Source organism: Melitaea cinxia, chromosome 19 (genome assembly GCF_905220565.1).
Source record: "Melitaea cinxia chromosome 19, ilMelCinx1.1, whole genome shotgun sequence".
Classification (NCBI taxonomy): Eukaryota; Metazoa; Arthropoda; class Insecta; order Lepidoptera; family Nymphalidae; genus Melitaea; species Melitaea cinxia.
The window spans coordinates 10,292,618-10,315,762 of record NC_059412.1 but is presented as its reverse complement, the minus strand read 5'-3'; the positions used below and the strand labels follow the sequence as shown (position 1 = coordinate 10,315,762).

The 23,145-nt window shown below is 36.1% G+C and overlaps 2 protein-coding genes across 2 annotated transcripts; both read left to right on the top strand.

Moving 5' to 3' along the window:
• Positions 1–288: 288 nt before the first annotated feature.
• On the top strand, positions 289–7,183 carry LOC123662858 (glucose dehydrogenase [FAD, quinone]-like). The gene is made up of 3 exons (XM_045597645.1): positions 289–434; positions 5,309–5,442; positions 5,568–7,183. Exons 1-3 carry the CDS (start codon positions 290–292, stop codon positions 7,146–7,148), a joined length of 1,860 nt encoding a protein of 619 aa, XP_045453601.1. The 5' UTR covers position 289; the 3' UTR covers positions 7,149–7,183.
• A 522-nt stretch (positions 7,184–7,705) lies between these two features.
• LOC123662742 (glucose dehydrogenase [FAD, quinone]-like) lies at positions 7,706–13,538 on the top strand. The gene is made up of 3 exons (XM_045597542.1): positions 7,706–7,850; positions 11,673–11,806; positions 11,961–13,538. Exons 1-3 carry the CDS (start codon positions 7,706–7,708, stop codon positions 13,536–13,538), a joined length of 1,857 nt encoding a protein of 618 aa, XP_045453498.1.
• Positions 13,539–23,145: the final 9,607 nt, after the last annotated feature.

The following is a 23,145-nucleotide window of genomic DNA, read 5'->3' as shown; positions in this document are numbered from 1 at the left end:
TTGTCACCGGGGGGGGGGGGGGGGGGGGTTAAATTATAAAAACGGGTCACTTAGTATGGGTACGTTCCCTTATATTAATTATATTTTTTTTACAAATTGCTTCGTTCGTAGAGGTTTTTATAATTATGTATATATTCTATTACGTTCGATTTATGTCTTAGTTTAAATTACTTTATTGACAACAGAGAAGGTCACACAGTCTTATTTAAAAACCAAATATTTACTTCATGAGTGTAAATCAAAGCGGTGTGGTGGATAATCGTCATTTTTGCTATTAAGTGTAAATAAAATGATCGTAAATGAGGTGGTTAATTATTTTCTTGGTTTCCTTCAGTCCGCTAGGAATTTTCCGTGGCTGAGGACACTGCTGCAGTTCCTTTCTTTGTCGCAAGCATTAGACCCAGATGGCTGGCCTAGATCCTACAATTTAAAAAGTAAGTTACCTACTTATTTTTATTTTATTTGGAAACAACCAATTTCAATCATAAACAAACAACATAACACTAACACATGCCAATTAAGTTTCCACTGATAATTAGAACAGTATAATACTAAAAGCCTTGTAATTTAGCATTAGTATAACTTCCTCTTCTCTAGTATAACTCTCCGTAGTAAATTACTGAAATTGTAAATTCTTTTTAATAAACAAAGAATCTTAAGCCTTGAAAAAAAAAAGAAAAAAGACTTTGGGAATAAATAATAAAATTTAACAAAATAGGCAGTATTAAAAAAAAGACAAAAAACATGAACCAAAAATAATTAAAACGTAAAGAAAAGAAAAAAAATCTAAATTGACATTGGAAAAGCAAATTTGCCAATTTTTTTCGTTATTAGGTTTTTTCTTTATATATTTGTACTTTTTCTGTTTGCACCTATCGAGCATTAACTTTGTATCAGTAATGATCCAATATCGTCTTGCGATCGTTATATGCAATTATCTAGCAATGTGTAAATGTGCAACCACTATAAGGTTTTCAATGTTTGTTGCTCGTCAACGTTAACTCGTAGAAATATTCGAAATATTTTACTTTAATCTAAGTATGATATATTATTTTGCGCTGTTGCGCTGGCGGTTGCCGGTTCGATCCCCGCACATGACAAATATTTGTATTTGCCATACAGGTGTTTGTCGTGGTTTGGGTATTTGTGCAGTTCTTGTGGGTCTCCCCACCGTGCCTCGGAGAGCACGTTAAGCCGTCGGTCCCGGTTGTTATCATGTATAACTGATAGCGATCGTTACTAATAGTAGGGAATATATCCGCCCACCCGCATTGGAGCAGCGTGGTGGATTAAGCTCTGATCCTTCTCCTACATGGTGACAGAGGCCTATGCCCAGCAGTGGGATATTACAGGCTGAAGCGTATGATATATTATTTACTATATACTTGTTGATTTCATAATTATTTGAAATGTGGAAACGTGATTTTTTTTACTTATTCAAATTTTTCATTCGTGATAAGTTTTAAGAAAATCGCTTTTGTCTACGCTTTTATCATCATCATCATCATCATTTCAGCCTATCACAGTAAACTGCTGGACATACTGCCTCCACAAGTTCACGCCAAAAATGGTGTGAACTCATGTGTGTTGCCCATAGTCACCACGCTAGGCAGGCTTTATGTATATGTCTACGAGTATATTATATAGTACGCTTTTATGAATAAATTAAATTATTCTTATTTTTTTTCTATCTGAGTAGCCCGTTGGTGCAGTTTGTTGTAATATGCAGGTATTTATCGAAAAAAATGTACCTATATGATGAGTTACTGGTTGCCATTGATAAACACAATATTGACATTCTGGCATTGAATGAGACCTAGCTAAGAGACGGTGAAGACGGTCGTACGCCGCGTGTACCCGGCTACCGGTTGCATCACATACCGCACTCGAACACCGTACGGGCGCGCCGAGGGGGAGTTGGCTTTTACATACGTAACGGACTATCCGTGCGTACATATAACCACCCACCGAATTACTCCAATGGTCAAACAGATGAGGTTAACACTAAATATTGGTGCGAAATTGTGGTTTATTGATACAGCTTATCGGCCGCCGTGGTTGTCAGTCGGAGTGTTTTTGGACGGATTGTCAAGCACAATCAGCGCACAGCCGGGTGTTGATCACATACTATTACTGGGTGACTTTAACATTAATTACTTAAATACTAATCACCATCACTATAAGATGCTGCAGGAATTTCTTAGCTTACACCAGCTTGCACAATTTACAACAGAATCGACACACTTCATTAACGGTAGCGAAACCTTGATCGATCTTGCTTGCTCAACTGCGTGCTTGGACCGGGTTTGGTTTGACTTTATTCCGGATCTGAGTAATCACTCATTTATTCACTTCGACCTCAATATCCCAATAGTCAAAATACCTCATAATAAAATTATGTACAGAGGAATTAAGAACATTGATAAAACAGCACTAAAGGAGGCACTCGATAGTATTGATTGGGGTAGAATGGCTCAAGTCGAAAATGTTAACGATATGGTAATGGAATTCACCGAGAGTGTGCTATGGCTATTTAATTTTTTGCTCCTATAAAAATAATAACAGTTAAGAGTCACCAATATCCGTGGATAACGTATAATGTCAAACTCATGATGCGGGCGCGGGATGATGCGGGTAAACGAGCACGTACTACTAACACAAGTTCCTCTGTCGAATATTACAAGGATATAAAGCGCCAGGTAGCGCGTGCGTGAATTATATTAATTCTAATACAAATAATCCACGCATTCTTTGGAAACATTTAAAACAAAATACTACAATCACGAAAAATAAGGAATACCAATTGCCTGAACAACTTCAAGATCCAATGAAAATTAATAAATGTTTTGCTAGATATTCCTGGCAGTGATTATGTTTCAGCGGGAACCCTTAACTTCTACGAACATAACAAGTATTGTACATCTAATTTCTCACTTAAACCAACAGATGAACGTATAGTCTTGAGAATTTTAAAATCCCTGAAATCGAATGCAATAGGGGTGGACGGTATCTCGTTTGATATGTTGTTGTCAACGCAGCCTAATAGTCTTGATGTTGTGACGGGAATAGTAAACAGGTCTTTAACTACGTATACGTTTCCTAAAATGTGGAAAACGGCTATTGTAAAGCCTGTGCCTAAGAAAGACAACGTCACTGACATTAAGGATCTACGCCAGATTAGTATATTGCCGTGTCTTTCAAAAATATTGGAAAAAGTAGTATGCGATCAGATGACTGAATATCTTGATACGAATAGGGTATTGCAAATTACTCAGTCTGGCTTCCCTACGTAGGCGGCATAGTACTACAACGGCGCTTGCGGATGTGTTTGACAATGTGCTGTCTGCTCAAGATGAAGGTCCGGGTCTTATTCTTGTTCTCTTGGATTACTCACGTGCGTTTGATACGATTAACAGAATACTCTTATTGTCAAAGCTTGGGTTTTATGGCTTTTGTCCTGACACAATATCCTGGTTCGACAGTTACCTCAGTGAACGTGCTCAGGTGGTTGAGGTAAAAAATCATTATGGTACTACGGTATGCTCTGACCCTAACCCTACATATAGAGGTGTGCCGCAGGGTTTCAATATTGGTCCATTAATATTTTCACTGTATTGTGCTGATATTATCAAGAACATTAAACACTGTAAGTACCACATTTATGCAGACGATATACAGCTCTATATATCTTGCTAAGCCTGCTGATATACGCACAGCTGTCGAAAAATTAAAAGAAGATCTTAGCCATATTGCCAAGTGGTCTTTTCGTTGAATCCAAATAACACTAAATATATTTTGTTAGGCACCCACTCTCAAGTACAAATAATGTCGTACTCATCTCCCGTCATCCAAATATTAAACGAGCTAATTGAACGAGTTGCTGAGGCGCGCAATTTGGGCATCTTTATGGATGATGGCTTAAAATTTGAGAAACACGTCATACGAACCGCAAGCAATTGTTACTACTGACTGAAAGTTTTATATAAAATAAGAAATTCATTATCTATTGACCTTCGTGTAAAGCTATGTGAGTCATTGGTCTTGTTGAAGTTTAACTACGCTGATGCCGCGATAGGGTCGTGTCTACTCTCTCGATCAAAAAAACTAATACAAAAAGTTCAGAACGCATGTGCCCGGTTTTGTTTTGACGTACCTTTCCGTGCACACGTGTTGCCCTTCCTCAACGAGGCCAAGATCTTTCATATGGGCAAAAAAATGGAACTACACTTTACTACTCTTTTATTTGGCATAATTCGTTACAGAACGCCGCCTTACCTTTATGATAAACTGCAATGGGCGAGTGATAGGCAGCATAATCATAACACTAAAGGATCGGCGTTCATGCTCATCACATGCGCACACAGAACAGCAGCATTTCGAGGTAGTTTCAGGTACATGGCGAGAAATTGCTGGAATAATTTACCTCCGCCACTACGATCTCTTGAAACGGCTAATAATTTCAAAATTAAATTTAAAAAACACTTTTTAGATGTGCTAATTTTTATTGCTTTACAAAATATTGGTTACAGGAAGACTTACTAAATTAATAAATATTTACATGCCATACATTTGTACACCATCATTATTAATTAATAATATTATTAATTTATAATATAACATTTATATATGGCATTAAGAGTGTATGCTACCTCAAATTGCTTATTTTCCACTCGGCAGGATGTCCATATCTTCCAAACTACTGAATATTTAAGTTTGAAAATTATGTATGGTAAAGTTGAGGACATAAACTATCTTTCATATGTTTCGAAAACACGAATCCATAAAATTTACTCGATACAAAAAAATCGCAAAGTTACCTCTATTTTTGTATTAAAACCTTAATATCTCAGTAAATATAGAAGTTATTGACTTGAGATTAAGCGTGGTAATTGAAATAAGTATGAAGAACATTTTATATGTTGTGTTTTTTAAAAAATAACTATTGGTAATGTTTGTGGGGAGAAAATACATATAATTCGCGCGATGAACAACCAAGCGCTCTCAATTCTCATGTGTTTTTAGTACGGGTGAAATCTGAATTCGAGCTGAGGTAGTGTAGCCCCTTAAGAAATTACCCAACGTATCGAATTTCAGTAAACTTTATAAAGTCTTTAAAGTCTTATACCTATTCGCTATGTTAGAATTAAATAATCCCAAATTTTCTGTGGATTCTTTATCCAGTATCATCATCATTACAGCCTATACAGTCCACTGCTACTCATGTCTGAACTCATGTGTTTTGCCCATAGTCACCACGCTGGGCAGGCTTTATCCAGTAATAAACAATAATTTATTTATGCTTTAACAGATGGTGCCACATTCGATTTTGTAGTGGTGGGTGCAGGTTCCGGGGGTGCCACTGTCGCCACTCGGCTCAGTGAGGTTCCTGAATGGAATGTTCTGCTATTAGAAGCGGGAGGTGATCCTCCACCGGCTAGTGTGGTAATGCTTCTATTATGAACATTTCTTATTATTAAATTTTATCTTATTTACTCGATCGAAGTATTCTATTAATGATATTAAAGCACGAGGCAAGCCAGTATTTAATGTAGGTACAAAATTTACAGATTCCGAGTATGTTTTGGAGTATCCCTCACACAAAAAGTGATTGGGACTACAACGCTCAACTTGATAAAGGCGTCGGACAAGGCCACGTTGGAGGCCAAGTGTTTATGACTCGAGGCAAAATGTTAGGAGGCTCATCGTCTGCTAACTATATGTTTTACTCGAGAGGAGTATCAGACGATTATAACGAATGGAACAGAACAGCGCCTGGATGGGACTGGAATACAGTTCTGCCTTACTTCAAAAAACTTGAACACATGACTGACAATTCAGTATTTAGTAATCCTTATAATGCCGAATTACATTCAAAATCTGGGCCAGTTTTAATATCAAGACCTAATTATAATACTTATTTTAAGAAAATACATAAAACAGTTCTTGATTCGTATGAAGAAATTGGCTTAAAGACTGTCTTAGAAAATAATGGGCCGGAAATTTATGGTGCATCTTCATCGCATTTCACGATCGCTGATGGCCGACGATCGAGCACTGCTGAAGCATATTTAAGGCCTACGAAGGATAGACCAAATTTATTCGTTACAAAATTTGCTACAGCTACTAAAATTTTAATAGATCCTATGACAAAAAGGGCAAAAGGTGTTAGAGTTTTACTTGAATCGAATAAAATTATTGATGTGAATGCAAACATAGAAGTCATATTATCCGCTGGTTCTATAGACACTCCAAAACTACTTATGTTGTCTGGTATAGGGCCTTCAGAAATACTCTCATCTTTAAATATCAATGTACTTTCTGATCTTCCAGTAGGTAAAAATTTGCATGATCATAGTTTTACTCCAATAATTTTTTCGGGACAAAGAGGTCTCCAAACAGCGCAACAACTGCCACTTACAATTACTGCGCTTGATACATTTCCAATACCTATTCAGTGTGGTTTCTTCAGAGTAAGATCTACTGCTAGTCCTAACAGCGAGAGACCAGATATACAAATTTTCAATGTTCATTTTGGTGCTACTGCAGCCCCGGCTATTTTATACGGATGCCGAATGATTTTAAATTACGATGAAGATATTTGCGCTTCAATAAGTGAAGTAAATATTAACAGAGAAGTTGATGTAACTTTAGTAGTACTTCTACACCCATTATCTAGAGGACAAATAAAATTACGAAGTAGCGAACCGGCCGATAACCCTATAATAGAAATAGGATATTTCAGAGACAAAAGTGATGTTACTGTTGTAGTTGATGCAATTAAATATTTGAACAAGTTCAGTAACACGACCTATTATCGAAAAGTTAGTAGTAAATTAGTAAGACCCAATATTAAAGTTTGTCAAGATTGGAAATTTGGTTCTGATGCATATTGGAGATGTTATGTAGTTAATACTCCGAATACGATGCTACATCCCGTGGGGACGTGTGCGATGGGACCATCAGGAGTTGTCAACGAAAGATTGAAGGTTCACGGTTTTAAAAATTTGCGAATCGTAGACGCATCGATAATGCCTAAGATACCGAGTGGTAACATTAACATACCGACAATAATGATCGGAGAAAAAGCTGCAGATATGATTAAAGATGATTATGGTAAATTGTTCAACAATATATTTAGAAATAAGTAGGAAACCTATATTAAATGTTAAATTAATATACTAAACTTGTGAGTTTTATTTCAATCTACTCCGAAGTATATGTATATATATGCTTTTTCAAATTTGATTTATGACTCTCAGTTGTGGACTAAAAAACAAAAAAAAAAAAACAAAAACGGTACTAAATTTTGCACTATATCTTTTTACATCGCTGCGTAGATAGGCATTTGTACAAGTCGGAACCAGCTCACGAGCAGCGTATTCTCGGCACATTCATCAGACTTGGACGCACCGTAATATTAGCAAGATTGTAGAAAGATTAGGAATATTTTTTGTTTAATTATATTTTTTACATAATTATCAAATCGACGTGACGTACAATGTTTACGCATTTAAAAATGGTTTCGCTTAGTTCGTTAAGGTTTTTATAATTATGTATTACTACCACGTTTAATTTAACCTTTGTTTAGATTACTTTATTACAACAGAGAAGGTCACATATCTTACTTAAAAATTAAATATTTCATGAGTGTAAATCAAAGTGGTGTTGTGGATTATCGTCATTTTTGTTATTAAGAGTAAATAAAATGCTTACAAATGAGGTGGTTAATAATTTTCTCGGTTTCCTTCAGTCTGCTAGGGATTTTCCGTGGCTGAAGACAATGCTGCAGTTCCTTTCATTGTCGCAAGCATTAGACCCAAATGGCTGGCCTACGTCCTACAATTTAAAAAGTAAGTTACCTATTTATTTTTATTTTATTTGGAAACAACCAATTTTGTTATTATTATCATTAATAATTTTTTCTAGAACATTAATAAACAACATACCTCTAATAGAACAGTGGTTTTAGCTTTTGAAACAAAAAAATTATAGTAGGATGAAAACCATTGTAAAAGAAAGACAATATAACGAAATTAAAGTAGTTATAAATTACGGGCTATCTGAGGTCGGGACGTGGTAGGGAGGGGGGATTTAAGGTTAAAAAACGGTTTATCTCGATTTTCGGCTAAACTACAAGTCTTATGGAAGAAAGTTCAATGGCAAAGTTGTAAGTAGTAAAAAGATCTACAACTTTTGGATTTATATTTTTTTCATATAATCTCAAAATTCATGTTATCATCATCATTCCAGCCTATTGCAGTCCACTGCTGGACATAGTCCTCCACAAGTTCGCGCCAAAAATGCGCGAACTCATGTGCATTGCCCACAGTCACCACGCTGGGCAAGCGGGTTGGTGACCGCAGGGCTGGCTTTGTCGCACCTAAGACGCTGCTGCCCGTCCTCGGCCTGTGTGTTTCAAAGCCAGCGGTTAGATAGTTATCCCGCCATCGGTTACAAGGTGGTAGTGGAACCTTGTTATCCCTTAGTCGCCTCTTACGACACCCACGAAATTCATGTGAAAAATTAAAAAAACCAAGTTTTTATTTTTTTAATTTTATACTTTACAAAATCCTTTTTTTTTACGAAATTTGGTGAAAACCTACCATTTTATGTTCCAAACACACTATAATTTTTTTGATTTAAAATATCTATTTTTACCCCTTAATTTGAGTTTTTGAGCTCAATATAGAAAAAGCACCAACATGCTCCTATAATTTTTTTCGCTTTTTACCGCTTTCAAAGACTAAAAGTACTGGTCTATACAGACATACAACATATATCAGTTAGTTTCCACTGATAATTAGAACAGTAAAATACTAAAAGCGTTGTAATTCATTATTTGTATAAGTTCTTCTTCTCTAGTAACTTTCCGTTAGTAAATTATTGAAATTGAAAATTCTTGTAAATAAACAAAGAACCTTAAAAACAAATAAATTTGGAACAAAATAATAAATTAATAAACAAAAAAGACCTAAAATGGCATTGGCAAAGCAATTTTGCCAATTTTTTCGTTCCTCTGTGACTTAAATATCGTCATCAGTTGTTATAATTTATTTAATACCATAACTAATAGAATCAAATATCTTGTAAGGTTTTTAAAACTAATTGTCGTTATTTACTATTGTTTTATTCCAAACGTAAGGTTAGAGTACCCTCTTTAAGTATGAGCGATACTTTTTATATTAATCAATTACGCTTAAGCCTGTAATATCGCACTACTGGGCATAAGCCTCTTTTCCCATGTAGGAGAAGGATAGAGCTTAATCACCTACGTTGCTCCAATGCGGGTTGACGGATATATTCTCTACTATGAGTCATCATTTCAGCCTATCGCAGTCCACTGCTGGACATAGGCCTCCTCAAGTTCGCGCCAGACATCCCGGTCTTCCGCAATCCTCATCCAGCCTACACCGGCAATCTTACGTAGATCGTCGGTCCAACGGGTGGGGGCGTCCTACACTGCGTTTGCCAAGACGCGGTCTCCACTCCAGAACTCGTCTGCTCCAACAACCATCGGTCCTACGGCACAGATGGCCAGCCCATTGCCACTTCAACTTGCTAATTCTGTGGGCTACGTCGGTTACTTTCGTTCTCTCGCGGATAGTCTCATTTTTAATCCTATCTTTGAGAGGAACTCCAAGCATAGCCCGTTTCATTGCACGTTGAGCGACTTTAAACTTGTGGACCAGTCCCTTCGTCAGTGTCCACGTCTCGGCTGCGCATGTTATCACAGGCAGGACGCATTGCTCGAAGACTTTTGTCTTCAAGCATTGCGGAATCTTCGAAGTGAAGACTCGACGAAGCCTGCCAAGCGCCGCCCAGTCCAACCGAATCCTCCTGTCAGCCTCCTTCTCGAATTTGTTGCAGCCTAGTCGGATAGTATGGCCTAGGTAAATATAATCCTGAACAACTTCGAGAAGGGTACCATCAACCGATACGGGTCTCGGTATGACTTGGTTGTTAAACATAACTTTTGTTTTGTCCAAGTTCATACAGAGACCGACACGCTGCGAGGACTCATTTAGGCCTGCCAGCATCTGGCCTAACTCATCCAACGTCACGGCAAAGATGACAATATCGTCGACGAAACGCAGGTGGTCTACTATGAGTAACGATCGCTATCGGGTGTACATGATAACAACCGGGACCGACGGCTTAACGTGCTTTCCGAGGCACGGTGGGGAGACCCACAAGAACTGCACAGACACCCAGACCACGGCAAACATCTGTATGGAAAATATAAATGTTTGTCATGTGCGGGGATCGAACCCTCAACCGCCAGCGCTATAGCCACAAACATGGGCTATGGACCGTTGCGTCAACGCGTCGTTATTAATTTTTTTTTTATGTCACTAGGTCGGCAAACAAGCGTACGGTTCACCTGATGGTAAGCGATGACCGTAGCTTATAGACACCTGCAACACCAAAAGCATCGCCAGCGCGTTGCCGACCCGATCCCCAATCCCCCCAGGAGCTCTGGTCACCTTACTCACCAACAGGAACACAATACTGCTTGAAAACAGTATTATTTTGCTGTGATCTTCTGTAAGGTCGAGGTACTACCCCAGTCGGGCTGTTCCATATTTTGAACAGGAAATTCCTGCTGTGCCCTAACTCAGTTAAAATATTACAATTATTTTAACCTTAATTTGTTTAACCTAAACATAATTTTTAATTTACTAATTGGTAAGTATATGAAGTTATTCTTGCCATAACCACTAGTACGACTTCATCATTACAGCCTATACAGTCCACTGCTGGACATAGGCCTCCACAAGTTTACGTCAAAAATAACGTGAACTCATGTGTTTTGCCCATAGTCACCACGTTGGGCAGGCGGGTTGGTGACCGCAGTACTGGCTTTGTCGCACCAAAGACGCTGCTGCCCGTCTTCGGCCTGTGTATTTCAAAGCCAGCAGTTGGATGGCTATCCTGCCATCGGATCTAGTACGACTTGCTTAGACATAATAAATATGTACTCGTAAATTTTGGGAGCATATATTCTCAACAATACACGATCACTTCATTATCACTTCAGCCTATCGCAGTCCACTACTAGACATAGGCCTCCACAAGTTCGCGCCAAAAATGCCGTGAACTTGTCATCACGCTGGGCAGGCGGGTTGGTGACCGCAGGGCTGGCTTTGTCGCACCAAAGTCTTCGACCAGTGTATTTCAAAGCCAGCCGTTGGATGACCTTTTAAGTTCCAAGGTGATAGTGGAACTGTGTTATCCTTTAGTCACCTCTTACAACAGCCACGGGAAGAGAGGGGGTGGCTATATTCTTTACTGTCGTAGTCACACATCTTGAATGGCATTTTTATGTATACTACAATTAAAATATTTTTCAATGAAAGCATTAATTAGCATTTTATGATAAAATTTCCACCGTTTTTAGCTCACATCTTGTTATTAAAACATAACTTTATATTTTTTAAATACGGGTGGTATTTTGTTTAAAGGTTTATATTGGCAATATTGTACCTAATAAAAGATGTAAGCTAAACGTATATAATGTTTTTAAATTACATTTACAATAGCATTAAGAAACTAGTAGACGTATCGAGTTTAAATAAATTTTATAGTAACGCTCTGGTAAAATGTTAATAATCACAAATTTTCTCTGAATTCTTTAACTAGTAATCAATCATCATTTACTTATGCTTTAACAGATGGTGAAACATTCGACTTTGTCGTGGTGGGTGCAGGTTCTGGGGGTGCCACTGTCGCTGCTCGGCTCAGTGAGGTTCCTGAATGGAAGATTCTCCTATTAGAGGCGGGAGGTGATCCTCCACCGGCTAGTGTGGTAATACTTTTTTTACGAACATTTCTTATTATTAAATTTGAGTAAACAACTATTAACGTTACTATTCCCATGTTTTTTACTCGATCGAAGTATTCTATTAATGATATCAAAGCATGAAGCAAGCCAGTATTTAATGTAGGTATAAAATTTACAGATTCCGAGTATGTTTTGGAGTATCCCTCACACAAAAAGTGATTGGGACTACAACGCTCAACTTGATAAAGGCGTCGGACAAGGCCACGTTGGAGGCAAAGTGTTTATGACTCGAGGCAAAATGTTAGGAGGCTCATCATCTGCTAACTATATGTTTTACTCGAGAGGAGTATCGGACGATTATAATGAATGGAACAGAATAGCGCCTGGATGGGACTGGAATACAGTTCTGCCTTACTTCAAAAAACTTGAACACATGACTGACAATTCAGTATTTAGTAATCCTTATAATGCCGAATTACATTCAAAATCTGGGCCAGTTTTAATATCAAGACCTAATTATAATACTTATTTTAAGAAAATACATAAAACAGTTCTTGATTCGTATGAAGAAATTGGCTTAAAGACAGTTTTAGAAAACAATGGGCCAGAAATTTATGGTATTTCTCCATTGCATTACACGATTGGTGATGGCCGAAGATCAAGCACAGCTGAAGCATATTTAAGGCCTACAAAGGATAGAACAAATTTATTTGTTACAAAATTTGCTAAGGTTACTAAAGTTTTAATAGATCCTATGACAAAAAGGGCGAAAGGTGTTAGAGTTTTACTTAAATCGAATAAAATTATTGATGTGAATGCAAATATAGAAGTCGTATTATCCGCTGGTTCTATAGACACTCCAAAATTACTTATGTTGTCTGGTATAGGGCCTTCAGAAATACTCTCATCTTTAAATATCAATGTACTTTCTGATCTTCCAGTAGGTAAAAATTTGCATGATCATAGTTTTACTCCAATAATTTTTTCGGGACAAAGAGGTCTCCAAACAGCGCAACAACTGCCACTTACAATTACTGAGCTTTATACATTTCCAATACCTATTCAGGTTGGTTTCTTCAGAGTGAATTCTTCGTCTAGTCCTAACAGTGAGAGACCAGATATACAAATTTTCAATGTCCATTTTGGGGCTACTGCAGCCCCGGCTATTTTATACGGGTGCCGAACGATTTTAAATTACGATGAAGATATTTGCGCCTCAATAAGTAAAGTAAATACTAACAGAGAAGTTGATGCAACTTTCGTAGTACTTCTACACCCATTATCTAGAGGACAAATAAAATTACGAAGTAGCGACCCGGCCGATAACCCTATAATAGAAATAGGATATTTCAGAGACAAAAGTGATGTTACTGTTGTAGTAGATGCAGTTAAATTTTTGAGCAGGTTTAGTAACACAACCTATTATCGAAAAGCCAGTAGTAAATTATTAAGACCAAATATTAAAGTTTGTCAAGATTTGAAATTTGGTTCTGATGCATATTGGAGATGTTATGTAGTTAATACTCCGAATACAATGCTACATCCAGTGGGGACGTGTGCGATGGGACCATCAGGAGTTGTCAACGAAAGATTGAAGGTTCACGGTTTTAAAAATCTGCGAATCGTAGACGCATCGATAATGCCTAAGATACCGAGTGGCAATACTAACATACCGACAATAATGATTGGAGAAAAAGCAGCGGATATGATCAAAGAAGATTATGGTAAATTGTTCGAAAATATATTTAGAAATTAAGTAGGGAACTTACGTTAAACGTCAAATTAATATACAGATTGGTACTTGTAGGTAGTGAGTTTTATTCTAATTCCTATTATTAGTTCCCAATCTCCGTATATCTATTTAATTTTTTAATCGACTTCCAAAAAAGGAGGAAGTACTCAATTCGACTGTATTTTTTTTATTTATTTATTTTTATTTTTTTATGTATGTTACTTTAGAACTTTTGACTGCGTGGAGCGATTTCGACTAATTTTCTTGTGATCCAAAGATGGTGTGAGTTATTTGGTCCCATTTAAATTTATTTGAGATCTAACAACTGCTTTTCGAGTTATATCTAATAATGCGTTTTACTTGACGCTTTTTTTCGTCGACCTACGGTGTATTATACCGCATAACTTTCTACTGGATGTACCGATTTTGATAATTCTTTTTTAGTTAGAAAGAGGATATCTCTAGTTTGGTACCATGATAAGGAAACCAGGATCTGCTGATGGTATCCCAGAGAAATCGAGGGAAACTCCCGAAAATCCGCAATAACTTTTTACTGGGTGTACCGATTTTGATAATTTTTAATTTAATCGAAAGCTGATGTTTATCATGTGGTCACATATAAATTTTATCGAGATCTGATAACTACTTTTTGAGTAATCTTTGATAACGCGTAGTTACTTGACTATTTTTTCGTCGATCTACGTTGTATGTTTATATGTACTCGTCGATGTAATTGAAGTCGGTTTTTTTTTCGTTTGCGAGCAAACACAATTATTTTTCAATTATTTTAAGTATTTAGTGCGAATTATTCGTAAGGGCTGAAACTACTTTTAAGAGCAACTTCTTAATATATGATTTTATAATAATCTACGATGTATTAAAATATGATGAAAAATAGCCAAATTTATAAAGCCGTTTTCGGGTTTCCACCATCGATTCATTTTTATATTTATGTATTTGTAGTAGTGTAGCCAGTATCTGCAATTAAATATTAAGGCTTGATCCGGAGGAGGGAGTGTCAGTGCGGCCATGACTCACTAGACAGGGTCTGGGTCGACGACTTGTATGTATTATCTTGTTTATTGTAAATAACAGAAGTAGATGCGAATCATGCGCTTAGTTTAACTAAGAGTATGTCAGGCTGTTCGCTGTAAACGCCATTCGTTAGATTTCAAGTTTGACTAAATCTCATATGTCAATAATGTAAAAAGCTGACATAATATCTTTCAACTAAATTTTATAAACTGTACTAGTTGACCCCGCAAACGTTGTTTTGCCATATATCTTATTAACTCTCTTAATCCCCCCCCTACAACTTAGGGGTATGAAAAATAGATGGTGTTCGATTCTCAGACCTACCCGATATGCACACAAAATTTCATGAGAATCGGTCAAGCCGTTTAGGAGGAGTTTAACTACAAACACCGCGACACGAGAATTTTATATATTAGATTAAACATCAATAATAGTTTCTAAATACAATATCTCGTTCTAGTTCCTATGTAATATCCCTACTTTTTTATTAACACTACTTTTTTTTCTAGTAGACAATATTTTACAGTACAGTAGAGTAGCCATAGCAACTACAGGGACTGCTGCAATAATATAAAAAGAGCGCGTATGATGACCTGATGACCTGAGACTAAGTTAAAAGTACTTTCAAAATTGATTGATTAATTCATCTTATAACATCCTATTGCTGGCCCTCTTTCTGCATGTAGAAAATGGGTCGGAGCTTAATTCATCACTTAATCACTGCATGTTGGCGAATGTATTCCCTAATGGCTAATTGTATCATATATCACCGGACTGATAGCTTAACGTGCTTTCCGAGGCACGGTTGAAGAAATATTTGTACAAATACAAATATTCATTGCGAACGGGAATAGAACCCACAACCGCCGGTGTTTAAGCGCCTACACGGGATACACAACACTTCACCCGAGCGATGTGTATAATGTTTAAATATAAAATAGGGCAATAAAATTTTTATTTGATATAACACATTGCAGATACATCTGATAGCGATCGTTACTCATAGTAAGAAATATATCCGCCGACCCGCATCGGATCAGCGTGGTAAATTAAGTTCTGATCATTCTCCTACACGGGGAAAGAGGCCTATGCCCAGCAAAGGGATATTACAGGCTGTAGCGTAGATAAAAATAACAATTAAAGACAAAATTTGCATATTAACATCGGAAAAATGTTGAATTACCACTTTGTAAGAAAAAATTCAAACACAAAAAAAATAACAATTCATAATTCAATCTTGAGGTCGAAATAAATGTATAATGTCGTTAAGTATAAAAAAACATCTTAACATAAGACATATTAGATAAACTTGAATTCGCACGGGAAAATATTTTAATTAATTAAAGTAATAATTGTGTTTGCTCGTAAACGAAAAAAAAAAAATCGACTTCATTATATCTATAAGTAATATGACGTAGATGGACGAAAAAATGGTCAGCGTATTTACTACGTGCGTCGTCAAATATTACTTAAAAATTACTCATGAGATCTCGACTAAATTGAAATATGATATGACAGTACCAGCTTTTATAAATATAAGAATAAAAAAGGAATTATCGAAATTGGTCAACCCAGTAAAAAGTTATGGGGGTGTAAATATATAGTACCTGGATGACCGAGCTTAGCTCGGTTTTTGGTAAATCGTGTTTTTTGGAAATTTTATTAAAATACAAATTACATACTACAAATATAAATAATATTTTTCGATTTTACCGTCATAATATATTTAAATAAAAAATTACGAGTGCAATTAAAAAGAAACGGAAAAATAATCGATCTGGAGATATGAGGATTTGAACCGGGGTCTTCTCGTATCAGGATCAGCCGCTTTCCCACCTGAGCTATTATAATCATACATTTACCTTCGTATTCTAATGATATTGTAGCCATTTTTTCATTGCCTAAAAACATGGATAAAATGACATTTTCTAAGATTGAATTCTAGCTAGATCGATTTATCGCCCCCAAAATCCCATGCATACTAATTTTCTTGAAAATTGTTGGGGCCGTTTCCGACATTCAGATTATACACATATATATATATATATATATATATATGCTGTGTGGCTACGGCACTAAAGAATTTAGCCACCCCCTCTCTTCCCGTGGGTGTCGTAAGAGGCGACTAAGGGATAACAAGGTTCCACAACCACCTTGGAACTTATGAAGCCGACCGATGGCGGGATAACCATCCAACTGCTGGCTTTGAAATACACAGGCCGAAGACGGGCAGCAGCGTCTTCGGTGCGACAAAGCTAGTACTGCGGTCACCAACCCGCCTGCCCAGCGTGGTGACTATGGGCAAAACACATGAGTTCACGTTATTTTTGGCGTGAACTTGTGGAGGTCTATGTCCAGCAGTGGACTGTATAGGCTGTAATGATGATATATATATATATATATATATATATATATATATATATATATATATATATACAAGAATTTCTCGTTGGAAGGTATAAGATAATACAACGTAGATCGACAAATAAGTCAAGTATGTGTATTATGATAGTTAGCATTATTAGTGATATCTTAAAAGGACTTGTCAGATCCCAACTAAATATAAATGGGACCACATGGCACGCACCACCTTTTTTTTTACCCAGAGGAAATCCCTAACGGATGCCCGGGGGAGCTGGAGGGTATGTCCGAGTCGCACGGACTAAAGCCTCTGGGGTGTTCCTTCGACACGCCTGGGCGGAATCACGGGGACGCAGGTTGCACTTCCGGGATACCCCTAGCGATTGCCTTACAAGCTCGACGCGATTCGTAACTCCTGAGAGGCTCCCTCGAACACAAAGGTCGCCTCCCTCCTCAGGACCGTGCAATGAGGACGATACATACCCCGATCTATCGCCCACTATGGCACTCACCACCTTTCGACTAAAAAACAAAAAACGAAATCGGTCCCCCCAGTAAAAGTTCCGAGGAAACATACATAAAAAATATAGTTAAATTGAGTATTTCTCCCTTTTTTGAAGGCGGTTAAATATGTACCTAAAATAATTAAGTGCATTTATCTACATTTTAATTGTACCAAAATTTTATATAACTACTGGCTGACTCGGCAAACGTTGTCTTGCCGCTAAACGCTGATTGAAAATAGGGGTTGGTGGTAGAAGGGTACAAATTTAGGGTTGTATGTATTTTTCAACGCCAAATCATAATAAAATAAAAATAAACAATTTATCTAAAAATTAAAAAAAATTAGGTGTGAACTACCCTTAACATTTAGGGGGATGAAAAAAAGATGTTGTTGAATTCTCAGATCTACCCAATATGCAAACAAAATTTAATGAGAATCGGTCAAGCCGTTTCGGAGGAGTTTAACTACAAACAACGCGACACGAGAATTTTATATATTGGATAATATAAATGTTAAACACGTTTTGGATAAGATAAAATTTCTTCACATTATTGCGACCTGTTCTCACTAATTTGTGGATCAAGGTAGACTACTAAGTAAACTTATAATTTACATATTTGAATTGTTTAAAGTTAATTGTTAAGTTATTCATTTATAACGAAGCATTTATTAGATTTACATACACAAAAATATACATATTTTATATCAACTAAAAAATATCTGAAATTAAAATTAAAGAAATATGAAGTTTATATATTTACTATAATTCTTATTTTGAAACATTAAATGTAAGCATATCATTATTTTTCATCACGTTAGTCTTAACTTTACAGACACAAACTTGTATGGTTGTATTTTTTCCTAAAACGGAACAAAACTGAGACAATGTTGCACAACTAGACAAAGGTATTGGATAAGTCATCAGTCACAATTGAGTTTATTTTTTTTGTCTTGTATATAATTTGAAAATTTAAAAAATATCGTGAGTTTTTTCCTTCTGTTTCTTTTTTCTCTCGGCCTAGATACTTTATTTTCGTTATTGTAATATTTAATAAAGCCCACGATATAATAGAAAGGTTATGTGTACCAAGACATTAGGGTTTTTAGTTAATTAAATATTGTGACTAAAATAAAGGTCGCTGAACAATATTAGGTATATAATTAACCTTAGTTTGGTAATGTACCTAATGTTTACATCTAAATTTTATTTTTTATTGATTGATGTTGGGTTTATTTTTGTGAATGTCACAAAAATAAACCCAACATCAATCAATAAAATGTGTGAATGATACGACAACATAAAGTGTAAACATAAATATTTATAACAAACAGATGACATATTTCGTTGTTCTTTTGTTGAAACATTTTGTGCAGTGGTATTTAATGTATGCTTTTTATCGGCTGCATTAGGATCGATTCTGGACTGTTCCCAATTTTACCGATTATTTCATTTTTTTTTTGTTTCGCGCTTAATTTTTAAGCTATATACTTAAACTTAAATTATGAATTCATGTCAAGGTTGTAGGAAAAAATTGAAATCCAATGAAAAAATTTCGTGTTCTCAATCTGGTTGCGGAAAAAATTATCATATGTTATGTGTTAATCTCACTGCGGAGAATGCTAAAAAACTGAAATCCTGGAACTGTCCTGACTGTGCTGTGCGATTGCTCTCGGCTCAGCGTAGGGAGGGAAATTTTGATTCAACTCCCGTCAAAACAACTTCTTGTTTGGATGATCTGACTGAGAATGATGACCAGAATGTAACTTTGAGGCATTTTCATCCTACTAACTCCATACCCACTACTCCTACGACACCGGATGCGTCTTGCACTCCTGGGACGGGTCAGGGTTTTGTTTTACGTTCAGAGATCTCCTCTATGATACGTGACGAAATCAGAACCGCCATTCGTGAAGTTTTTGAGGAGGAATTCGCGAAAATTAAAAGAGAAGTAGTGGAATTCCATGAATCAATATCTTACATGAACAAACAACTTGAAAGTGCCGTCTCAGATATCAAGCTGTGCGCAGAAACTACAAAACAGTTAGAAATTGAGAACGTCGTATTAAAGGGTAAGGTTCACGATCTCGAGGCAAGACTGGCCCAGGTTGAACAAGACGCTCGTCAAAACAACCTTGAAATACATTGCTTGCCGGAGCACAAACAAGAGAACCTTATTAATACTGTCTTTCAGTTAGCTAGAGTTGTTTCGTCACCATTGACTGATGGTGACATACTTTCCTGCAACAGAGTCCAAAAATTTAACCCTAATTCAAAGACACCGAGGACAGTCATATGCAGACTACCGAGCAAATTAAAGAGAGATAATTTACTAGCTGCAGTTTTATCTTATAACAAGGCGAACCCAAAACAAAAGCTTAACACCAAACTTTTAGGGTTCGGTGATGCAGAGTCTCCAGTTTATGTAAGTGAGCATCTTTCACCAACCAATAAAAGCCTTCATGCAGCGGCTAGAATAAGAGCTAAGGAGAAGCTGTATAAATTTGTTTGGGTGCGCAATGGAAAAATTTTCGTTAGAAAGAATGAATCAGCACCGGCGCTGGTCATTACCCACATGGATGCTCTTAAGAAGCTTGTAAACTAGTATCTGTTATTAGCTGTTTCGTTTCATTTTGATCTTAGTTTTGTTTCTTTATAGTATTAAATTTAAGTTAATTGTTTTAATTCATGTCTAATCAACTAAGCATTTACTATCAAAATGTAAGAGGTATTCGTACGAAGATGCAGGATGTCTATAAAAATGTATTAACATGTAACTACCAAATAATTGTTTTAACCGAAACGTGGCTTAATGATAATATATTTACAGCTGAAATTCTGGATCATAGATATCAGGTATTTAGGAGGGATAGACAGTCTAATACGTTTGATAAGGGTAAGGATGGTGGAGGTGTTCTTATCGCTGTATCGAAATCTCTTAGTGCATTCCGCAATACTAATTTAGAAAGCTCATGTGAGGACCTGTGGGTCACTATCGACTATGTCAGCAAGAATATGTGCATGAAAATTAACTTATGCGCGATTTATTTACCACCCCCTGTTAAAATTGAGGTTATTTCACACTTTACTAATAAGTTACAAAAAAACATTAACAATTTGGAAAATGTCTTATTGGTTGGGGATTTCAATATTAGTCGAATTGAATGGATCCAACATATGTCTATCTCGCACGTTGTACCGAGGATTTCTGGTGGTGTTGTCTGTTCAACTCTGATCGATTTCGCTGCATATGCATCTTTAAAGCAATATAATAATATAAAAAATAAACAACAGAAAATATTAGATCTTGTCTTCTCAAACACCTCATGCCCTCTGACTGTGACTAACCCAAACGATATATTGAGCAGTGTTGATTCATATCACCCTCCAATAGAAATTAATTTAACATTTGAAAAGCAAAAACCACTTAAACCTAAAACAAATACCGTGTTGCAATTTTATAAGGCTGACTATAACAGTATTAGGGAAAAATTGCTAAGTGTGGATTGGAACGAAAAACTAGATCTTTCGCTCACAGTTGATGAGATTACACAAATTTTTTACAGTGTCATAAATAATATAATACAAGAAGAAATACCAAAAAAGAGACCCACTAAGAACAATTATCCTGTGTGGTACACTATCAGCCTTATAAAAATACTAAAAGAAAAAGAAAAGCATAGAATAGCAATGAAGAAATTTAATAATAAGTTAGATGAATTTGAATATAACTTGCTAAAAAAGAGATGTAGAATTTTGATAAATAAATCATACTCTGAATATATTAAAAACGTACAAATTAATGTGGTTAAGGATCCCAAACGTTTTTGGTCTTACATAAAAGCTAAGCGTAAAAACGATAGTAACATTCCTAGCTGCATGAAGTTCAGAGATGAAATAGTTTCAGATGGTGAAGGGATAGCCAATCTTTTTTGTAGACATTTTTCATCAGTGTACACTGTCCCACAAGCTACTAGTCACTGTCACGCTGGGCATGTTGTATCAGCGTTTGATTCTAGATGTTTGACAAGTATACATATTACAAAGTCTGAAATTGAGACTCAGCTGAAAAAATTGAACATAGCCAAAGGTTACGGAAATGATTGTATACCACCAATTTTCTTTTTAAAAAACGCAGAACCACTTGCTATACCCCTTCAAATTATATTTAATAAATCTTTAAACGATGGTGTGTTTCCGACCGCTTGGAAGGAAGCCACTGTGATACCGATTCCGAAATCTGGTCCCAAGCAACTGATAGAAAATTATCGACCTATCAGTATACTATCAGTACTAGCAAAAGTATTTGAGAAAATCATCTGCATACACATTACTTGGTACACGAAACAAATGTTAGGCGAACAACAACATGGCTTTGTAGCCAAGCGATCAGTGGCTACTAACTTGGTATCTTTTGTTGAACAGCTGTTGTCACATATGGGTTCCGGGGAGGAAGTAGATGCTATTTATGGGGATTTAAGTAAGGCGTTTGATAAAGTGGACCATAATTTACTTCTTAGAAAATTAAAAAATCAATTTTACATAAATGGCTCGGTGTTGCTGTGGTTCAGTTCCTACCTAAAAAACCGCAAAATGAGGGTATTAGTAAATGGGTATAGTTCAAATTACTGCATCCCTTCGTCTGGTGTTCCACAGGGATCTATTCTAGGACCTATTTTGTTTGGCTTGTTTTTTGATGACATTAAATACTACATAAAACACTCAGAATTCCAGTTATATGCTGATGATCTAAAAATATTTAGAGTCGTACAGAATGAATTTGACGAGGAGTTGTTGCAGAGGGATGTTACTGGTGTTGCTCAATGGTGTCAAATTAACTATATGACTATGAATATTGACAAGTGTGTACACGTAAAATTCTCTAGAAAACGTAATAAATACAATTCTGGGTACCGTATTGATAATAAGAACTTGAAAAGAGTTGAGGAAGTAAGAGACTTAGGCGTAATTATAGATTCGGAGTTGCGGTTTACTGGCCAGATAAATCATGTTATTAAAAAAAGTTTCAAAATGTTAGGATTTATAACTCGTAATACCAAAGAGTTTACATCAATATTAGCTCTAAAGACCCTATATAATGCATTGGTACGCAGTAATATCGAGTACTGTTGCTTTTTATGGTACCCAGTTTATCAAAACAATGTACAGCGTATTGAAAAGGTGCAAAAAATGTTTTTAAAAAGACTATCCTTTAAAGCTAGAACACAAAACAATCTGCTTCTCAATAACTACAACGATCGGTTACGTTATTTCAACTACCTTCCCTCATGGAAACGCAATCAGGCTCTTGGCGGCATTTTTCTGCATAAGCTGCTTAATCGTATGATTGACTGTCCCTCCCTCTTGAAACGAATTAATTTGAGTGTACCCAGAATATCATCCAGGGATAGCTTCTTTAGAATATATAAACCATTTTACTTAATGCATAATAAATCTAAGTATATAAATAACTCACCGCTTAATCTTATGCAAAAAAATTTAAATGCAGTTTTTCTTAACATAGACATAGACATCTTTGCAGATTCATTAAGCCAATTTAAGGGAAAAATAATTAAAATGTTGATGGACTTTGATATATAATTGTAATAGTTTTGTTTTGTTTTTTTCTCTCTCTATTTTTTTATTGTAACAAATGTCATTTTTTTCGTTAAATTACACAATTAAGATTTATATCTGATTACAGTAGCGTTCTAAGAATGTTGTGCAAACCT

What these genes read in the sequence shown, in the direction of transcription:
- LOC123662858 (XM_045597645.1), top strand. Translation starts at nt 290, where the DNA reads ATGATCGTAAATGAGGTGGTTAATTATTTTCTTGGTTTCCTTCAGTCC. An exon ending in TAGATCCTACAATTTAAAAA is followed by an intron (nt 435 to 5,308) that starts GTAAGTTACCTA and finishes ATGCTTTAACAG; the next exon opens with ATGGTGCCACATTCGATTTT. An exon ending in ATCCTCCACCGGCTAGTGTG is followed by an intron (nt 5,443 to 5,567) that starts GTAATGCTTCTA and finishes CAAAATTTACAG; the next exon opens with ATTCCGAGTATGTTTTGGAG.
- LOC123662742 (XM_045597542.1), top strand. Translation starts at nt 7,706, where the DNA reads ATGCTTACAAATGAGGTGGTTAATAATTTTCTCGGTTTCCTTCAGTCT. An exon ending in TACGTCCTACAATTTAAAAA is followed by an intron (nt 7,851 to 11,672) that starts GTAAGTTACCTA and finishes ATGCTTTAACAG; the next exon opens with ATGGTGAAACATTCGACTTT. An exon ending in ATCCTCCACCGGCTAGTGTG is followed by an intron (nt 11,807 to 11,960) that starts GTAATACTTTTT and finishes TAAAATTTACAG; the next exon opens with ATTCCGAGTATGTTTTGGAG.